The sequence below is a fragment of the Eucyclogobius newberryi genome, unplaced genomic scaffold (genome assembly GCF_026437365.1).
Source record: "Eucyclogobius newberryi isolate DKJ021-1_F unplaced genomic scaffold, fEucNew1.0.hap1 SCAF_13, whole genome shotgun sequence".
Lineage (NCBI taxonomy): Eukaryota > Metazoa > Chordata > Actinopteri > Gobiiformes > Gobiidae > Eucyclogobius > Eucyclogobius newberryi.
The window spans coordinates 35201166-35223695 of record NW_027315757.1 but is presented as its reverse complement, the minus strand read 5'-3'; the positions used below and the strand labels follow the sequence as shown (position 1 = coordinate 35223695).

At 41.5% G+C, this 22530-nt stretch overlaps 2 protein-coding genes across 3 annotated transcripts in view; both read right to left on the bottom strand.

Annotated features, from left to right (window-relative positions):
• rnf216 (ring finger protein 216) overlaps positions 1–3008 on the bottom strand; it is a 10493-nt gene extending 7485 nt beyond the window's left edge. The window contains exons 1-5 of the mRNA XM_072443788.1: positions 2899–3008; positions 2657–2784; positions 836–2065; positions 690–766; positions 482–578 (exon numbers count right to left, since the gene is read on the bottom strand). Coding sequence (XP_072299889.1) covers positions 482–578; positions 690–766; positions 836–2065; positions 2657–2784; positions 2899–2965 — 1599 coding nt within the window. The 5' untranslated portion in view covers positions 2966–3008. The remainder of the gene's footprint in view (positions 1–481; positions 579–689; positions 767–835; positions 2066–2656; positions 2785–2898) is intronic.
• Positions 3009–6401: 3393 nt separating this feature from the next.
• smurf1 (SMAD specific E3 ubiquitin protein ligase 1) lies at positions 6402–21125 on the bottom strand. Of its 2 annotated transcripts, none has more exons than XM_072443780.1 (18): positions 20848–21125; positions 14354–14392; positions 13897–14005; positions 13660–13793; positions 13510–13575; positions 13010–13085; positions 12524–12735; positions 12359–12443; positions 10219–10365; positions 9588–9816; positions 9405–9508; positions 9210–9324; positions 8962–9140; positions 8754–8891; positions 8525–8645; positions 8242–8443; positions 7971–8055; positions 6402–7894 (listed from the first exon to the last, which is right to left on the bottom strand). In XM_072443780.1, exons 1-18 carry the CDS (start codon positions 20900–20902, stop codon positions 7795–7797), a joined length of 2196 nt encoding a protein of 731 aa, XP_072299881.1. In that variant the 5' UTR covers positions 20903–21125; the 3' UTR covers positions 6402–7794. The 2 variants fall into 2 exon arrangements, with proteins under 2 accessions (XP_072299881.1, XP_072299882.1); XM_072443781.1 differs by having other exon boundaries at positions 7971–8046.
• Between the last annotated feature and the right edge of the window lie 1405 nt (positions 21126–22530).

The following is a 22530-nucleotide window of genomic DNA, read 5'->3' as shown; positions in this document are numbered from 1 at the left end:
GATAACAGATATTAGGTCGATATTTACATTTAGATATAGGTTCTTCTAATATGATTATTCTTTATTAAAGTAAAATTAGTCTTTACACTTTTCCATTCAGTGAATGACCAGTTTTCTCTCCAGTTTCTTTATTTAATTTAAATTAATAATAACAATAATTATAATTATAACAATTATAATAATATTAAAAGAAAGCTTTTATTTCATGAAGCACCTGCCCCAGCACGTCTTACACATACAGGTACATTTACTTTTTATAAGAATGATCTATGAGTTGTGTCTTGACTCGGTGTTTCGAGCTCCACGTTGAAGTTAACGAGTCCTTTTTGGCGACTTTCTAATAGTTTAACAGCCATTTGTGAGATGCAACACAGATGATAACAAATGTCAGGCTCAGGACATCATTTTCATTCTCATGATTGGCGAGTCGCCTCTGATTGCTGGCCCCATGTACTGGCCCCTGCAGAGGCACAGACAGTACCTCAGAGTGGGTGTCCCCGGGCTCCAGGAGGATGCTGGAGGCTGCAGCGATCTCTCTCAGAGGATACTGTGGGTTTTCCAACAGCAGGTTACAAATACTAAAAACACAAAAGCATTAGTGTAATGCACAGAGGTAAATGAATCATGGATTCTAGTTGTAGAACTTTATGAGCCACTGAATAAGACCAGATTCTAGATACGGTACTTACACATTCAAGTCTTTCACATTATTCTTTTGGATCAATTCTGCTACATAGGCTTCCTGGATGTCAGGAAATAGATCCAACTGGAGAAAGAACAGAGGTGACATAAGATCACACAGCTCTGGGTGATTAAGGTGAGCTGCTTTACTCACCACTTTTGCAACCATGTCTTTGATGCCAGGCTGTTGTTCCACTCCGTCTCTTGCAGCAGAGGGACCAGGCCGTGTGTCCTCTATCCTCGGAACACCTTCCACCACCGCAGGGACCGCCCCCAGGCCTTGGGCGGGTACAGGTCTGACCGGGTATGGGACTGGGTGCTGAGCAGCAGGAGCTAGTGTCGAATTGTGGGGTTGAATGTTTTGATTCTGTTGAGTTGGTGCAGGGTTCGCTGGTCCCGGCTGAGGATGGGATGCTAGGCTCCCGAGAACAATTCTGTGGCCAGCTTGTGGGGGCCCAAGTCTTTCAGGTGCAGCAGCTATGAGCACCGGAGCGGGTGTGACAGGTATGACCTGTATGACCTGTGCGCCATTGGGGGCCTGGGGTGGGGCCTGGGGTGGGGCCTGGGGTGGGGCCTGGGGTGGGGCCTGGGGTGGGGCCTGGGGTGGGGCCTGGGGTGGGGCCTGGGGTGGGGCCTGGGGTGGGGCCTGGGCGAGTATCTGAGGCATAATATGAATAAGATTGGCCTTCTGGATGTGGGGCTGTGTGATGAGAGCAGAGATCTTTAAGTTGGGCTGCTGGGGAAGCACTAGAACCTTTAGCATCTTTACCTGTGCAAGGTGGCGATGGGGTGCAGGGGGTGCAGAGGGTGCAGGGGGCTGTACCTGGCTGGACGTACTGGGTTGTGGTTGTGCAGATGAAGTGCTTGCCTGAGGATTGTCTTGAGTTATATCACCAGTTTCAGTCTTTACCTGTGTCCTTGCAGAATTATTGGACAGTGTGCTTGCCAGTGCACAAGCCTGGCCTGAGGCACTGGAGGTACTAGCTTGGGGCTCGGTCCTGGACCGAGAGAGTCCAGATGTGCTTGGGCAGACGTCAAGAGTTCCCGATGGGGCATTAACCTGGACATTTGTTAAAGTTTGTGTAGAAGAAATTACATTTTTCAGTGAGTCTTGTTGAGACCATGTGGTGGAAGGGCCAGGCTGAGGCGGTCCATGTCCTGATTTACCAGACTGTGGGGCTTCTGCTGGTGGGACGGCCTGGGTCACTACAGTAGAAGAAGTCTTGGTCTCTCTAGAGGTAGAGGCGGTAGATGAAGATGAAGATGGGTTATTTTGAGCTTCTCTTTGCTCTTTATGTCCACTTGACCCTAAATTTGAATTAAAAGAAGCCCCACTCCATTTTGCTGCTGGACGAATCACTTGTTTGCGAGCCGGAGTGTGAGACTGCAAATACAAGAGAAAGAAAACAAATAAGCGAGTGGACTAGGTCAGAGAAGCAATTTCAATGAAGGTTCCAGTTTCAAAATTCTAGATTTTGAATATTGTACTTGGCTGGAGTACTGCAGGGCCGGCCTAAAGTCACCAGAGCTCAGACTGCACGTGGAGCAGCTCCGAAGCAGCGGCTGCAAGCTTTTCATGCAAGTAAAGGAAAAGAGAGGAGCTCAGGCCACACATGGTGCAGTGGAGTTGTGTTCTGGATTCTTTCTGTTGGATTTTTGCTGGACCCGTCTGAGAGTCATTTCCCTACATTAATGAGAAGTTATGAGCGTAGTCTTGTGAGTACACGATCAAAGCCTGTGACCTGAACTGCAGGGCAGAGCCCCGGCCTTTACGTAAATGGCACAAAACCGCTCCAACATTGCAGCCGTAGCTTCAGCAGTGCAGTCTGAGCGAGGCGTTAGTCTGAACGCATGTGTCTACTCAAAGATGCAGAAAGAGCTGAAACCAACAGTATTTAATGGCATATTAAGAAAACTAAAAAGAGATTGAAATGATTGAAAAGAGTAATATTATTTATTAAATGACACCAATTACCCCCAGTATTCTGACATCGTCGTCATCAGGGACATAAACAGGACTAGAAGGAACCAAAGTCACAGGCTCTTCATCTGAATCATCAGAAATGGTGATCAGCTCCCTCTGACGCTGACGCCGGCGAGAACCTACGGCATTTTACAAGTAACAAGGAACCATCATTAATGTTCCCAGGAAGTCTGTTGTGATCAAAGGTAAATACAAGAAATGTGTTGAATGTGAAAGTATTTCAGGTGTCAAACCTTGACTGCGGTGAACGTTGAAACTTCTGAGATGAATGACATCATCATCACTCCCTCCATCTGCCATGGTGTCGTGACAGTCCACAGCCCAGTCACACACGCACCGCCATCTACACACAAACACACAAACAAACACACACACACAAACACACACAAACACACACACAAACACACAAACAAACACAAACACACACACACAAACACACACACACAAACACACAAACAAACACACACAAACAAACACACACAAACACACACACACACACACAAACACACAAACACACACACACAAACACACACAAACACACACACAAACACACAAACAAACACAAACACACACACACAAACACACACACACAAACACACAAACACACACAAACAAACACACAAACACACACACACACACACAAACACACAAACACACACACAAACACACACACACACAAACAAACAAACACACAAACAAACACACACACACAAACACACACAAACACACACACAAACACACAAACAAACACAAACACACACACACAAACACACACACACACAAACAAACACACACAAACAAACACACACAAACACACACACACACACACACACACACACACAAACACACAAACACACACACAAACACACACACACAAACAAACACACACACACACAAACACACACACACAATTCAGACAAATCTAATGGAAATAATATGTTAGTGTGACTTCCTCCATCATGCTTGATTCACACTGATGTTGGACATGGGTAAAAACATAATGATTATACATTTGTTTAAAGGTTAATCTAAAACAAGGGCTGTTTTGGTTGGTTGACAGGTTTTACCCCTTGTAACGTTTGGTTTAGTTGACGTGCTGATAGTATAATAAAAGAAAAATATGGTTTGGTTAAGTTTCATTGCAACTTAAATTTGGAACAGTTCAATATTGACATTCTTCACTAAATAACCAGCGGGGATGGCAAAAGAACACAGAGCTGGAAGATGTAGAACAGTTCAAAGGTTATGAAGACAACATCACAACATTTGGAGTGTCATAGTAGTGTAGAGGAATCAAATCTGCTCAAAACACAATTTAAAGGTGACAGTCTAAGAACAACAACTGCAAATGGGCTTCATATAATAATAGATATAAAAGAGCTCAGGACGGAACTAAAGTGTGAGAAACATTAGCAAAAGCAAAGGTAAAAAGGACATGAAAGTGTGGTGGAACATTCAGAATCTGATGTCTAAAATAAGTAAACAAAAGGTAGAAAACAATAGGGAGACTAAACGGTATGCAAATATGTGATACTGACAGACTTTTGGATAAACGTCTTTAAAGATGTTCTGGGTCCTTTATCCTCTAAAGCAACAACGATGAAACTAAAGAAACTGAAAGTGAATCTGCTCCAGGTACAAAGCAGAATAAACACATTTGATCAGATGTTCTTCTCACATGTTCTTCTCACATGTTCTTCACATGTTCTTCTCACATGTTCTTCTCACATGTTCTTCTCACATTTTCTTCACATGTTCTTCTCACATGTTCTTCTCACATGTTCTTCTCACATGTTCTTCTCACATGTTCTTCTCACATGTTCTTCTCACATTTTCTTCAGATGTTCTTCTCACATGTTCTTCTCACATTTTCTTCAGATGTTCTTCTCACATGTTCTTCAGATGTTCTTCTCACATGTTCTTCTCACATTTTCTTCAGATGTTCTTCTCACATGTTCTTCTCACATTTTCTTCAGATGTTCTTCTCACATGTTCTTCTCACATTTTCTTCAGATGTTCTTCTCACATGTTCTTCTCACATGTTCTTCTCACATGTTCTTCTCACATTTTCTTCAGATGTTCTTCTCACATTTTCTTCAGATGTTCTTCTCACATGTTCTTCTCACATTTTCTTCAGATGTTCTTCTCACATGTTCTTCTCACATTTTCTTCAGATGTTCTTCTCACATGTTCTTCTCACATGTTCTTCAGATGTTCTTCTCACATTTTCTTCAGATGTTCTTCTCACATGTTCTTCTCACATTTTCTTCAGATGTTCTTCTCACATGTTCTTCTCACATTTTCTTCAGATGTTCTTCTCACATGTTCTTCTCACATTTTCTTCAGATGTTCTTCTCACATGTTCTTCTCACATGTTCTTCTCACATTTTCTTCAGATGTTCTTCTCACATTTTCTTCAGATGTTCTTCTCACATGTTCTTCTCACATTTTCTTCAGATGTTCTTCTCACATGTTCTTCTCACATTTTCTTCAGATGTTCTTCTCACATGTTCTTCTCACATGTTCTTCAGATGTTCTTCTCACATTTTCTTCAGATGTTCTTCTCACATGTTCTTCTCACATTTTCTTCAGATGTTCTTCTCACATGTTCTTCTCACATGTTCTTCTCACATGTTCTTCTCACATGTTCTTCTCACATGTTCTTCACACATGTTCTTCTCACATGTTCTTCACACATGTTCTTCACACATGTTCTTCTCACATGTTCTTCTCACATGTTCTTCTCACATGTTCTTCTCACATGTTCTTCACACATGTTCTTCACACATGTTCTTCACACATGTTCTTCTCACATGTTCTTCAGATGTTCTTCAGATGTTCTTCAGATGTTCTTCAGATGTTCTTCTTCACATGTTCTTCTCACATGTTCTTCTCACATGTTCTTCTCACATGTTCTTCTCACATGTTCTTCTCACATGTTCTTGTGCAGAACCTGTGCTTAGTGACAACACGTCAGAAGCATCACGCACCGTGCGCAGGAGAACGCAACACTCGGATGCCAACCGCCATAAAACAACAACAACAATATTTATATATTACACATGGTGGAGTTGTGTAAAAGGCAGAAAGACACGTCAATGTGTTTGGACTGAAAGTTAAAAGTCTTTTCTTCGCTCAAGAGCAAAACAAATCAATCAAACTTGGCAGAATTGAGCTTGACAAGAAAGACGGAAACAGTTGGAAAAACAGCGGTTGTCGTGTCAGTATCGATATATATTACTGACAGATATGTTTTATTTATTTAAATATTTAAGTCAAGGCATTTTCGTGCACTTAACGTGACAGGGAAATGCACTTTATGGGCTATTGGCAGTTAGCATCGCAGGCTAGCCTGTGGGGGAGAGTTAGCTTGCTTGACTAAGATTGACCCTAAGACTGTACATTTAAAGCATAGCAGAGATACACGTTATGATATATAAGTATGGAACATGGAAATGTCTCAAATACCACGGCTTTGTTCAGGAGATGCAGAGAAATGCGCCCTCTTGGTGAAGTAATATGCAGAGAACATCGAAACAAACTGCCAAAACAAGACCAGAGTGACGTCACACGTACACCGCGGCCGCTAAGACTTATGGGAGTTGTAGTGTTAAAGGAACTACATACATTTCCTCTAAATGAACAAGAGATATAAATATGAATTAAAGAGATATATGGACATGTACACAGTAAATGAGGTGATTTATGTTAGCAATTCCCATGAAATAAAAACATGTTGATTTAATTTATTTTAATATAATCTTATTTACATAGTATTTTTCATAAATGTTTAGTACATAGTAAGTTACAATGCTCTTGCATCCATTACACAGTGAACTGAGAACCTAGAAAATGCAGATTGAAATACTGCAGTAACAGTCTTTGATCTTCAATCTACACCAGATCCCAATGTTTCACCATCACGCTCCGAAAAGGTTTTACGATTCATTTGAAGGAAAATCAACAACTGTAAAGCAACTTTGTTCATTCAGAGATCGTAGGAGTTTGCCTGTGATAAAGGGACCCTCTTTAACATTCAAGCAAGAAGGAAAAGACAGGCAGGAAGGTTCAAACTGAGCAGAGGAAAACTATAAAAGCACATGATATTTTATTGTACATGTTACATATACAACCAAAATAAAAAAATAAGTTGTTTCCTTTATTTTGTTAAAGAAAAAGAATATCCCATTTGTGACCGTTGACCTATTCAGAATACCAATGTGTAATAAAACATACGCTTCATGAGGACTGGGTAGCTGATTCCCCAGACACGTCAATAACTGTAACAGGTATTCAAAGCACGAACACACTTTCAGTTTGCGTATACTTGAGAACGTCTGCTTTTAATATGTTAAAAAAGTAACAATATTCAATCAAACCCACTACGTAGATTACTTGTGTAAATAGACCCCATGTCTCAGGAATATGGGTTGATGAGTTTAGTGTGAGCTCTGGCTGGAGCATATAGCAGCTTGGTCAGTAATCACTTAGTAATAAATAATAAAATAGAGTGGAGGAGGAGGAGGAGGAGGGTGGGCAAATACAAACAGGGGAATCAAGAGCCAACTAAACAAAGAAGCAGGCGTTTGATCCTTTTGAAAGAATAAAGGGGTGCCATGCCAGACAAACACGTCTCAGACAGATACCTTCATGCACACATACATGACAGACGCCCGGAACACACCAGTGGTTAAACGTGGAGCATGAATACAAGTCAGTCCATCAGCTCGTCAGACCAGAGCGTCTGCTTTGTTCTTCGTGGGTTGAGTTTGCAGGCTTGTTTGTGAGTTTGCTGATGTGATTCAGTGCATCAAGTGTGACTGCAGTCACATTTGTTATGGTGCTTGACATTCTGAAGACATGACATCATAGTTTGTTCAAACTGAATGATAAAAATGCTTTTCCAAAACATAGGAAAAATCTTTAAAATACTTTTTTATACATATTTCCTGCTTTGCTGTGCTTCCTCCTTTAGCTCCATCAGTTCAAGAGGTGGCAAGACACTGTGTTCTTGTAATGCTTGGCTGCTTGGTATACTTCTGTATACTCCATATTGTGTTAAAATGTCAAATCATTGTGTGCAAGTGCAAGCTCAAGTGTGACAGTCTATTGGTTTTAGTTGTGGATTTTCACTCCACAGCAAATCCACAGGTTTCCTCCACAGCCGTTAGAAGTTTCTCATAGAGTTTCTCATACGTCTCGTAGGGAGGGATGTCTATTCTGTTAAAACTGAACACATCACAGTAATCAGTAAATGACAGTAGATACACATACATCATCTTTAGTAGTTAAACAGTGAGCATACCACGTGTGAGCCTTAGGCAGGTTCTCTGTATTGGCATCTATCAAATGAATGGTAAAAAGCCTTGGTCCTGCAGAACCTGTAGAACCTTACAAACATACATTCTAGTTATCACTGCTCTGCTGTGCCAGGCAGAGTCACATTTTAGGCAGTAGGTCACGTTCATATGTTTAAATGTTCATTTTAATGACAGCGATAGAATAAGATGTAAATGTGTACATGCAAGAGGTGAAATGGTGCTGTGTGTGTGGCTTTAAGTCAGTGGCTGACCCACCCTGCAGGGCTTTGAACCCCTGTAATGGGACTCGTGTTGATCCGGTCACAAACTGCAGCAGACGTCCTCTCCTCTCCTCACTGAAGGCCTCCACTGCCTGCCAGAACCACCGCACCACGTTACTCTCACTGGTGCAGTGCTTCAGCCGAGTGTTCGTCTTCCAGTCCGTGAGGTCAATCTTGCTCAAGCCGCCAATTATCAACTGGAACGAGAAATGAAACAAATATGAAAAGGAATGAGAGATAAGTTGATGTTAACATGATGTATGAAATTCAGATCCCACCTCCAGTTCTTTATGGTCAAAGGGCTTAAGGAGATGCTGGGGGATGAGTTCACCAAATCCCTTCTGAAGAGCCAGAAACTGGGCCTCAATTCCACGCATAAACCTCCAGTTCACATAAAGTCTGGAAATTAAATATTTTCTCCATCACAATTCCATTCATATTATTGTAATACATGCAGCACTAAAAGGACAGTCAACAACCATCTCAACAGCCAAGACTTTCTCGTACCTGACATATTCTTTTTTGTTCTCTTCAGTCACTGAAATATTGCGACCATTGGGCTTTAATTCATGTTGCAGAAACTTCCCAAAGGCATTATGTTCTACACAAAATGTGTGGTCCAGGACTGAAGTGATGTCATTCTCTCTGCGCAGATCACAGGAGACACATTAGTTTAGACGTTTGACACAATGAACTGTGTTTTAATGTCACTTACAGGATCCAGACAAGGCTTTTGTGTAGCTCCGGGTCAGTCGTCTCCAAATCGTTCAGCTGGATGGGTTTTCCAAGCAGCTGTTTATAAAATGGCAGAGTAAAACTGCCATTGATGTAGTGGCCATGGAAAACTGCCAAACCCATCACACGACCCACAAAATGAAAATACGATAGATGGTCCTGAGGAAATACACACATTAGATGGTTTGACACAACATGCCTGTCAGCACCATTGCCTTAGATCCTTACAGGGTTAATGGAGGAGTCTGGGTTGATCTGTAGTGTGTAGATATTGTCTGTAGAGTACTGGAACAGGCCATAGTACGGATTCAACATTTCATGACAAAGAAGATATAACCATTCCCTAGAGAAATTCAGAAAGAATATGAATGAACCCACTTTTCATACCACGGTTATAAGTGCAACATGAACACTGCTTCTCACCTGGCGACGCCGCCATAGTCCAGGCCTTCTTCTCCTCGGAACTTCACCATCAGCCGCTTCTTCAGGTCTTTAGGACGCATTTTCATGATCTGTCGATACGACTCCTACAACCACAGATAAAACATTGTGCATCTCAAATCACGCGTCTCTCTTTTAGTGAATTTGCACAAAGCTCTGGCTCACCTCAAAGATCTCTTCTCTTGACACTTCGATGCGACAGTGGCCAGCTTGTGGTTGCTGCAGGGACAGCTCGTGTCGGAGCAGCTTCAACTTATGAACCAAGTCTCTTTCATATCGAGCAGCCACGTCTCCTTCTCCTCCACCACCGCCCACTCCCACTACACCACCCTCCTCGCCCCCAACCTCCATCTGAGGAGCCTGGGACGGCTCTTTGACTTGCTGGGATTGTTGGCTGCTAAAGAAATACACACAGTCAATAGAGCTGATCATCTACTATATAATATAACGGCATATCAATTCCAGAGGCTGATTTGAGTCTGCAAGGTGGCTCCATAGAGCCAGGAAGGATATAGGAAGTATATAGGAAGTCACAATTATTAGAGTCCAAGTTACGCTCAAATCCTCATCGTTCCAATTCAAGTCCAGGTCACTCAGGACCAGTCCAAGGAGAGTCGAAGACAAGTTCTTAGGTCTTATAGAGCAAGTCCAAGTCATCATTGCTCCAGGTCAAGTAAAAGTGATAAGCTTTCTTATTACTCTCTGTGGGCCCAATTCTCTTACAGCTTTACAACAACTTTGAACTTAAAATCATTCATTCAAGGCATGTTTTAATGAGATATACAGAATGTTATACCTGATGATGTTGTGAAGACGTGGATCCGTGAACTGTGTGGTTCGGTTGTTATGGTCTACAAAGTAAATGCGCCCGGACACAGTGCTTCTGACCTCCCAGCCCACTGGCAGTGGACCGAGCTCCTCACAGCTCACACTGGCCAGATCCCTGCACAGGAGGAGATTTTAGACAGCAGTCCAGCAAGTAATCTATTACTTTCACCCAACTGACTTCTATGGACGGACAAGCAGACGTGGGATCAATGTTTAGAGGACATTTGCACGCAAAAGTGAAACTAATCTAACATGGAAGAGTTAGAATCCCAGTGTCACGGATGAGCTAAAGTCCCAGACCTGTAAAAACGACTGAATGGATGAAATAGTTAACCTCACCGGTCAATTCATGACACAAATTAGCACTGCATGTTGTTAATGATTCATATCTAATCATTAGAAAACATGACCAGAGCCTTAGTACAAAACAAAGATTTGTCTCTAAAACTTGGCGCTGCTATTGCTTCTCTCCACTGCACATGCTCAGTTAGTGCTTCTCTTCTCCTCTGCACATGCTCAGTTAGAGCTTCTCTTCTCCTCTGCACATGCTCAGTTAGAGCTTCTCTTCTCCTCTGCACATGCTCAGTTAGAGCTTCTCTTCTCCTCTGCACATGCTCAGTTAGAGCTTCACTTCTCTGCACATGCTCAGTTAGAGCTTCTCTTCTCCTCTGCACATGCTCAGTTAGAGCTTCTCTTCTCCTCTGCACATGCTCAGTTAGAGCTTCTCTTCTCCTCTGCACATGCTCAGTTAGAGCTTCACTTCTCTGCACATGCTCAGTTAGAGCTTCTCTTCTCCTCTGCACATGCTCAGTTAGAGCTTCTCTTCTCCTCTGCACATGCTCAGTTAGAGCTTCTCTTCTCCTCTGCACATGCTCAGTTAGAGCTTCTCTTCTCCTCTGCACATGCTCAGTTAGAGCTTCTCTTCTCCTCTGCACATGCTCAGTTAGAGCTTCTCTTCTCCTCTGCACATGCTCAGTTAGAGCTTCACTTCTCTGCACATGCTCAGTTAGAGCTTCTCTTCTCCTCTGCACATGCTCAGTTAGAGCTTCTCTTCTCCTCTGCACATGCTCAGTTAGAGCTTCTCTTCTCCTCTGCACATGCTCAGTTAGAGCTTCACTTCTCCTCTGCACATGCTCAGTTAGAGCTTCTCTTCTCCTCTGCACATACTCAGTTAGAGCTTCTCTTCTCTGCACATGCTCAGTGGTGTGAGCATGTGCAGAGCTCTTAAACCGCTCTGGTTGTAAAAGCTCTCGTTATAGAGTGGAACATGAACGGCCCCTGAACAAAGGCAGAAGACACAAGTATCCCGTGCAGTACTGCTGAGCGGCCTGTAGTGGCCACTAAAAGCCTCGCTTCAGCAGCAGAAGTGAGAGGAAAACTGACACTTGGATATATTTTGGACAAATTTAAATCTGGTTGTGACACACGGTAATGTTTTATTTTATTGGTCAGTCACTGCCTCGATTGCCACTGCTTCCTACAGAACCTGCTCAGGTCATTTCAGTGCAAACCTTTTACTCCCATTCTACATTATATTTCCTCTATCACCTATTCTGGTGCTTCCCAAACAGGGAACAGTAACAATGTACACTAAAGCAGTGACAGTAAGAATCTGTTCAGGAATCACTTTGAACATCAGCAATAATTTACTCAAATTAGGTTGAAGTTGTAATACTTTTTCAGCATCAATGGAGTCTCCAGGCTTTTCAAAAACACAAGGTTTATATTGTCCAAGCGTTGAAATATAATGGATTCACGATGTCAAAGATGCATTTTAAGAATAGCATGGCATGAAAATAGCCCATAAGCTGTCATGGTTTGTTATTGCTATGGAAAATATCGTCCCTAATTGTCAACTTTATATCGTTTTTAAAATGTACTTAATCTCATCAGTTCAGCGTTTTAACCACGAGTACAGACAGTGGATATCTACACGGGATGTTCTAACATCTCAAACTGATGCAAATACATTTTAATGTACATTTTGCATTTACACTTTAGTCAAATTGCCTCCTTTGTCTATGTCTTTCAGTAAATCACTTTCTAAACAAGCTCAGGGTTAGAGGAGATAAAAGTGTAATTTACTGTCCACAAAGGTTGATATTCACCTGGGTATTCGAGGGTCGTGCCAGGTGCTGACACCCGTCTGTGTGTGAAGGAAATACACCTGGCCTTGTACTGTAGTTCGTTGCTCTGTTAAAGACATTCAAAGTTGTTCCATGACACACACATTTAAATGGAATTCATTTCATTTGTGCCGTTTATGAACTGACCATATCCTTCAGGCAGGTCAGGCGGTTGGTGTCCGTGTGGCCTGTTCTGAGGTGTGTGGGTGTGGCCTCTGGACTCCTGCCCTCTGATTCGCTGAGGCTGGAGCCGGTTCTCTTGACTGGGTGAGTCCAGGCGACAGTTTCCCCCTCCTGCGGCTCCCGTGGGGTCAGAATAGGGCAGAGGCTCTTCACTGAAACAGCCCTCAAACAGAGGTCTGCGTACAGCACAAGGAAACAGGTACATGAACACATGAGTTTCAATGTTTCTGAGCAGATTCAAAACAACAAAAGGTAATTTTGTATCATTTTGAGCCAAGACGGTGTTGAAAGAGGTTGCACAATATGCCACAATCAAATAGTAACAGCATATCGAGCACAATTATCAAGTCACAAAGGCTTTATTTTCACAGTGTGTACTAATCACAAATATAATCACAATCACAATACTTTTCAGGAACATTGCCTTAGTTGAAGGCATCGCTCACTCACCCATCATTCTCTAAAAGTCCTCTGCAGTCCACCACGGGGCCACCACTGCCGATGCGGTCTCGTGTCTGTAAGCTCACTGGAAACACACATCAAATATGAATTTGTGGAAAAGTGTATTTATAAAAATCACCTTCAGGATCTTCTGCTACAGATTCACAAGACGGAATGTACTGATGCACAAAGCATGGGACAGTCTTTTAGGGCTTTTCCTTATTATTTGGAAGTTGTCAAAGTTAAACCGTATGGAGTCCTACATTTTGTCTTTTGGAAATGTCCCTTAAGCATCTGTGAAAAATACTGAAGTACTTTTCAGAACGATTATCATATAAATTGAATATATATTTGACACTGACCTTGTGACAACTAGTGCACCGGTAATTGCATTTACAGCTTGTGCCGAGTAAAGTAGCAATAGTGTTCCTTGCACAGGAGGAACACATATAATCCAGTGTGTGACTGTCATGGCGATGAGGAGAGAGCGCCGGGGTGTCAGGCCTTACCTACGATCTGCCCCCGCACGGCGTCGCTGTCCGAGGGGTTGAGTTTACATAGATCCAGCCGCTGGTCTGGAGACGAAGCAAACACAACATTCAAACTGGACACTTAACGCTCTTGAAGTCCAAATCATTTCTTGTGCCGTCTCCACTTACATCCCGTGTCTTTTAACCTGCTGATTGCGTTGGATAAAAGTCGTATGCAGCCCAAGAAACCAGCTCCTTGTCGTTTATGGATCTTTTTGTGGTTCCATATGCTGATGGTGATGGAATCGCTTTTGCCAATGTAGCTGCGAAAGACAATCACTTTAACCGAGATCGTGGTCAACCGTCACACATCTGAACGGTCAAGCACGGCCGGGCGTGTGGTCACTCACAACCGACGGGACTTACAGGTCATAGTGTTGGTTCCATTTGGGGTCCAGTGTGCTCTTGACTGTGTCTGTGGAGTGGCATTGACCCGACCCATCCACCACCACTTTTGCAAACGGATCTGGCAGACCTGGAAGGACGGAAACGAACGCGTCCGGTCAAAACGCAACGAAGCGAAACCAGAGCGAGCGCGTGCGTCCAAATAAGCCATTAGCTCACGTGTAATGCCAGAGTCTAACATTGATTCGGGCCGACAAACGCAAGCAAGTGATTGTGGGTCAATCATTTTGGCTGATGGCGTGCAATTATGCTACAGACAGCTCGTCATAGAAAACAGCCCAGAGTAAATGTACATAACACAAACACGACAGCAAAATACTTTGTTTAGTCTTTAGACATTGTTTTGTGACACCTTTATCCTCTTGTGTTCATGTTTTCTTTAAATAAACCATGTATAATGACACGCAGAAATACTTACGGAAAAAGTCTTTCTTTGCGAGGTTCTTGGCACATAATACTGTAAGAGAGAGAAAGAGCCTTTATGAACCAAACATGTAAATATGTAAATGAGACAGAGTGTAGGCCGATCAACTGCTCTTCTGTGCAGCTGAATGTATTCGTGTGTAGTAGGAGTACGGCTTGTGAGGTTCACGTTTGAATACCAGGACAGTGCTGCTGACGCTGGTCAAGTCGTCATGGTCACAGCAGAACTAGAAATGACAACTACGCAATTTTTGTTTTTAGATAATTGTGCAAGAGATAGTTTAGGGTTAGAGGCCAGACACATGTTACTTTGGTCATCATTTTCCAACCTAAAATAACATGATACAACCACCGCAGTGAGATCATTTACTCCAAATATCAATTTGTCAGCAACAAGTAAGTACCTTGAAGCATTAGTAAGAAAAAAAGATCCTTATTTCAAAAGAATCCATCAGCATTTCACGACAAAGCTTTCCATACAGATGCGATACAAATATAGACATTGTTTTGTGGTTCTAATACGATAAAAGGAGGATCATGATTCGACACAAGACTCATGATCGATTGATTGGCTTTAAGGTTCTGAAAATATAATGTATATACTTTAAACTAGTCGTTTGTATTTGTCAGCTAATTATTTGATAAACATGTATACAGACCACAGCAGAATGAGTGAGTTTAGTTCATTTTTTGGGAGAGACTAGACAGTTTAATCTGTCTTTTCACTGGTTCTTCTCTGTATACACAGTTTATGCTCCTCGTCCCTTTTAGTCGTCTCATTGATCCACAGAGCCTGTCTTTAAACACAAATGCCTATAAAACAGATCCAAACGTGTCGACTGTCATTTATACATTAGGTAGCGACAGTACAGCTTTATAAAAATACAGGTTTAATCATTATGACATGACGTGGGCCAAAATTGAACAGCACATTTTTCTGCATCACTGTTGATATTTGATACTATTGCATTGGCGCATCCATAATAACATACATATCACCCCCTGTAAAGTATAGTATACGTTCTTAATCATTATCACTCAATTAAAACATTGCATGGATCTGTTAATAACTGTATTTCACAAGTTATTCAAGCTTCAAATATGCAGTGACGTTTCAGAAGCGTCCGTCAAACAGGAGAACTCATTACTACAGGACATAATGCGAGTAGAACAGACACAGATAAAAACAAAAAAGACCCTAAAATACAGATTAACATCATGGAAACAACAATGTCCTCAATCAGTGTTGAATAGACAATGGGGATAATGTGGGCACCATTACAGGTAGAAAATGCTCTTGACGTGACGGCTCATGAGAACAAAGAGCCTTTTAACACTTGTACACGCTGTGCCTAATTGAATCGCCATGGCGCCTAAAACAAAAGCACTGCCCTGAGGTGCGCTGGCGATGTGTCACGGCTCAGTCAGTCGTGGGCCTGTCTGGTGAAGACCGTTTCCTGTGAGCAGCCAATAAAGAATGGCAGCAGGACATCCGCCAATCTGAGGCTGGAGCTGGTGAATCAGGCGCACACAGACGACTCTTCTTGTGCTCTCTTCACTTCTCTTCCTCATTCAAGCCCGACAGGAAGTCAGCCCCTTTCACCACAGACTCAGACCGGGGACACCCTTTAATTTCAACCTTTTCCTCCCTCCCTCGTCTGAAAAGAGTGACAGAGTTCCAGGAAATTCCAAAATCTCCCATGGTCGTTGCTGCTGACACTTTTCCCGCTCCTTGTCTTTGTGTGATTGGAGCAGGAAAGAGCGCTGTCTGTTTAATCATAAGGAGCAGCGAGGGATTTAGAGTCAGAACATGTTCTCAGTCAAATCAATAGTGCTTTAAAAAATATATATATACATATGTGGAGAGGAAAAACTCCAGCCACGTGTCATTACGATTGATCATATGTTTTAGCAAATGCCAATGTTGTGCCAAATCTGAGCTTGAACAAGCTGTTAGTCCACAATATACCACAGTATATTGTGGACTAACAGCTTGTTCACGCAATATATACCGCAATATACCGCAATATACTTCAATATGCCGCAATATACTGCAATATACCGCAATATACTTCAATATGCCGCAATATACTTCAATATACCGCAATATACCACAATATACTTCAATATACTTCAATATACCGCAATATACCGCAATATACTTCAATATGCCGCAATATGCCACAATATACTTCAATATACCACAATATGCCGCAATATACCGCAATATACCACAATATACCGCAATATACCACAATATACTTCAATATGCCGCAATATACCACAATATACCACAATATACTTCAATATACCACAATATACTTCAATATACTGCAATATACCACAATATACTTCAATATGCCGCAATATACCACAATATACCACAATATACTTCAATATACCGCAATATACCACAATATACTTCAATATGCCGCAATATACCACAATATACCACAATATACTTCAATATACCACAATATACTTCAATATACTGCAATATACCGCAATATACTTCAATATACCGCAATATACCGCAATATACCACAATATACTTCAATATGCCGCAATATACCACAATATACTTCAATATACTTCAATATGCCGCAATATACCACAATATACTTCAATATGCCGCAATATACCACAATATACCACAATATACTTCAATATACTGCAATATACCACAATATACTTCAATATGCCGCAATATACCACAATATACCACAATATACTTCAATATACCGCAATATACCACAATATACTTCAATATGCCGCAATATACCACAATATACCACAATATACTTCAATATACTGCAATATACCGCAATATACTTCAATATACCGCAATATACCGCAATATACCACAATATACTTCAATATGCCGCAATATACCACAATATACTTCAATATGCCGCAATATACCACAATATACCACAATATACTTCAATATACCACAATATACTTCAATATACTTCAATATGCCGCAATATACCACAATATACTTCAATATACCACAATATACTTCAATATACTGCAATATACCACAATATACTTCAATATGCCGCAATATACCACAATATACTTCAATATACCGCAATATACCACAATATACTTCAATATGCCGCAATATACCACAATATACCACAATATACCTCAATATACCACAATATACTTCAATATACTGCAATATACCACAATATACTTCAATATGCCGCAATATACCACAATATACCACAATATACTTCAATATACCACAATATACTTCAATATACTGCAATATACCACAATATACTTCAATATGCCGCAATATACCACAATATACCACAATATACTTCAATATACCGCAATATACCGCAATATACCGCAATATACCACAATATACTTCAATATGCCGCAATATACCACAATATACCACAATATACTTCAATATACTTCAATATACTTCAATATACCACAATATACCACAATATACTTCAATATACCGCAATATACCACAATATACTTCAATATACCACAATATACTTCAATATACCACAATATACCACAATATACTTCAATATACTGCAATATACCACAATATACTTCAATATACCGCAATATACCGCAATATACTGCAATATACCGCAATATACTTCAATATACCACAATATACTTCAATATACCACAATATACCACAATATACTTCAATATACCGCAATATACCACAATATACTTCAATATACCACAATATACTTCAATATACCACAATATACCACAATATACTTCAATATACTGCAATATACCACAATATACTTCAATATACCGCAATATACCGCAATATACCACAATATACTTCAATATACCACAATATACTTCAATATACCACAATATACCACAATATACTTCAATATACTGCAATATACCACAATATACTTCAATATACCACAATATACCACAATATACTACAATATACCGCAATATACTTCCCTTCCTAGTTACGGTAGTTAGTTACTTCCATTATAAGGCTGCAAATAACGATTATTTCTATTGTACATTTTTGGAATATGGTGACTCTGGGTAGAAAATATTTATGAATATTGAAGCATTGATGAAAATGTGATATTGTTCATTATTTTTTGACGGTTTGATTTAAAATGTGTTGTAGTGTCTGTATCGTCCAGAAAACAAATACAGTGATCAAAATAGGACAAAGATCATTTTCTATAGTTGACTAGTCGCAATTAGTAAATGAATTGTTGATACATTATTTGAGATGCAGATCTAACACTAACAGTGGGGTTGTGCCTCAGAACAGTTATTACTTATACTTATAACACTTATACTTATGTTATAACATGTTCTGAAATGCAAGTTCAGCCTTTCATATTTCAGTCTTTTGCTTGAGTCGAGGTTGATTTTCAGATTCAAACAGAACTGGCAGGAGCAGAGCGCGTGCTGCCATTAAGACAGAAGCACTTCCCCATCAACAATTGTGATTATTGTGAAATGTGTCTTGTCCCCGTCAGCACTTTATACCAAACATGATATGTTTGTGAAAGATGCGTGTGACCCGGACATGTCCCAGGGCTGAGAAGAGGATTACAGGTGCTTATGCAGCTCCTAAAGCGTGCACAAGAGCTCTGCCTTTCCTCACACACCTTTTACTACCTTTGTTGTTCATCTGTCCTCCTTCCTCATAATATTGCCCCAAATCATGGAAATGACCTTACATTCTGTGTTACAGTCTGGTGACAGGCCCTTTTGGCACAAGAATCTGGCAACCGTCCCCGAGCGGCACGTGGAGCAACCGTGAGCAAATTAATCCAATCCCACAGTCTGAGCCACAGATTCTTTCAACAACCTGTTCAAAACATCGGAATTTGCATTTGCTTGTTGAAAAATAAAAAAGTGCCTTTAATGAAGGAATTACATACTTTTCCCTGTGTTTGTGTTTTCTACCTGCATCCGACTAACTAAACTAAAGCCCAAAAAACATCTATAAATGGTCCCATCAGTGGATGCAGCAAATATTCAGGTGTAAAACTAGTTCAAACTCCTGACTTCAGTTTGAGCTCATCCTCTCATTGTGACACAGTCTGAATGTATCAGAGACGTTGGCTGTGAGTGTCGCTCTGTGGCCTTTGTGTGGGCCCCCGCCTCAGACACAGGTCTCATTGGGGCCAAACAGCCCCTCACTCTGACAGACTAAACAAAGCATGGCCAGCCAAGCAGCATTGTGCTGCCATTGGCTCATGGTGCATTCCTCACCCAATTAGGATTCCTCTCATACCTGTGGGGGCGGGGCACAGACGGGCAATAACCTCCGGTTGTATCTGAGCTCAAATAATGCTCAACTTATTGCTCAACCTCTCGAGCCCAGGCCATAAAATCTGCCTGACTTTGCTCAGCCAAACAGAGCATGTTCATCTCTCCTTCACATACGAGCGACTGTCTGAAGCAGGCTCTGGTAAATATCCTTCAGATTACAGTATCTGAATGAGCTAACGAGGTGGAACTGTGAGGTCTGTGAAGTCTATTGCAGTTTATGAGCCTGACAAACACAAAGAGGATGTTTGTGCTTTTATACTGTCACAAATGTTCCTGCTCCTTGTAAATCATTGATTTTTATCAGAGTAAAAATATCCACAATGGACAAATGATTGCATTATTAATTGTATAAATATCACGGGATTGCTCCAGAAACAGCAACAGGAAAAATAGTGGTTTCCAACTGACAACAGATGTTCATTTTTCTAGTTTGTCAAAGAAAGGACAAGGTGTGTGCCTGAGGCAGAGGGTCATTTCCATATGAAAGGCCCAGTGGGGGTCACATTAGCTACAGTAAAACCTTTTGTTATGACTGTGTTTAGTGAGTGAGCAGAAAGAGACTGAGAGGGACTTTCAAGCACCACTTTTCACATCCCACACACTGAGTTTACAGAGACATTAGGTGTAGCTTCACCTGACAGAGGATTACAGTCCACACAGAGCCCAGCACGACAACAACAACAATCCAACAACAAACCAGCCACACATTGATTCATAAGGACGCCGGTGGACATGCCGTTTACCCAGTGTAAAGGACACGGCGCCTTCAGGTCAGGGCAGTTCGTCTGGTGGTCAGCAGCAAAAATGGGTGTAGCACCCTTAGCGGTCGAAGCTAACTTCAATTTCACAATCCTCCACCTCATTGTTAAAACAAGAAGTCCTGTCTCCAAACATCATCTGCCACGAACATCACACAGCAACTACCAAAGTCAGAATACATCAGAATATCAGCTCGACAGAAGAAGCGTAAGCTTCTTTTCCTCTGGTTAGCATGATGCTAAGCTAACAGGCTAGTGCTGTGCTGCTGTTTGCCACAAAAACCGGATGTTTGGGTCAACAGCAGAACCGAGACCACCACAGACCCCGAGCCGGGTCTTCACAGACAAACCCCGCGTCTATGTAGGACACAAGTCCTTAGATAACGTGTGTGTTGTGGGAGCGCAGTGTCTCTGTGGCTTTTACCTGTCAGTCGGATTTTGATGCTGGACCCGTTCCTTCGAGTCCCAGGATTCGACATCACTCCGCAAAAAACGACCCCCCAAAGTTAGAGTCTCCCTGAGCCACAAGTTTTACAACTTAGTGGGACAACAACGGACTTCTGCGTTCGATCATGCGGCTTGGTGGTGCTTTCCTCTCAGGGAAACGTGTATTATTTCATGGTAAAGTCCTGCGCTCCTTCGAAATCCAACAACACGGGAGAACATTTTCGGGCAGGCTCAAGCACGTAGTGACGTCATGTTCTTAACGTGACCAGTGTGACGCGCGCGTGCCCGGTGAGCGTGCGCGTGCACGATGAGTTGTGATCGTAATATTTAGACCTGTCTCTCACTTTTGTCATGAATGTATCAATTAAGTCTAAGTTAATATATTCATTGTTATTATCTTCCCCTGATTCTCACTAAAGCTTCATGTTCTGCACACTGTAAAGATCATGTATGTCACTTTTAATGCTAACATGGACTATTTATTGTGTTGTGAATATTCATGATGGAAGCGCACATTGCTCTGTGGTGCCTAGAGGTCAGAGAAGCGGTCAGGGCCGGGATAAGGCCAGAGGGATTTGCCTGGAGCTGGGGTGAGCTCCAGGCCTGAAGTATTAGCAGCAGGAACAATAGCCCCTCTCTCTGTCGGCCTGTTTACTGGACACTGTAAATCCATGTAAGCGCTGGAGCTGCTTGTGGTCTTTGCAGGCCCAGACACTGGAATACTCGCTCTGGCACAAATGACAAACCACTTTCTCAAATACACGAGCAGCTGACCTACACTTACTACATCTTTTTCACTCAAGCCCAATGTCTCACTCTTGTAGAGTCATTCATTTTAATATAATTATCACAATAAGTATATTCGACAGATATTCAAATGTTATCAGTGAAATGCTTTTCTCCTGCAAGACTAAATGCTCTGATTCTCATATCAAACTGTTGTATACTTAAAGTTGCCAACACTCCACAGGTGGGCGGATGATGAGAGCGCTCCATCCTGGCAACTGTTGCTCTCATGATGTTATTAGTTTGAGTTTGTGTGCATGTTATTCAAAGTAGAGTTAAATCATTCCAGTCGCACAGACCACCCCAGTTCAGGCTCAGGAGCAGCACTTAACAACCAGGAAGTCATTTGGTGATTTGGTGCCATTAGACGACTCAGAACCACTGTTGAAGTAGATGTTAAGGTTAATGAATACATCTATTGACAATATGTATGACTTTTCTGTTATCATTATTCAATATGCATTTGCTGTAAAAATGTATCATTTTGCATAAATAAATGTGCTCCTTTTATTGGAGTGCAATTCTGAACTTGAGGCACAGATCAGAGAGAGAGAGAGAAATAATGTCAGTGTTTTCAGGCTTTACAATAAAAACATTTAAGGAAAAAGAAAGAAAATGAATGTTTAGTTCCATTTGTGTTGAAATATCCCACTCATCTCTTTTCACGACAGTAGAAGCATGTTCAGAGGACGTGTTCATGTGTTCAGAGGACGTGTTCAGAGGACGTGTTCATGTGTTCAGAGGACGTGTTCAGAGGACGTGTTCATGTGTTCAGAGGACGTGTTCAGAGGACGTGTTCATGTGTTCAGAGGACGTGTTCAGAGGACGTGTTCATGTGTTCAGAGGACGTGTTCAGAGGACGTGTTCATGTGTT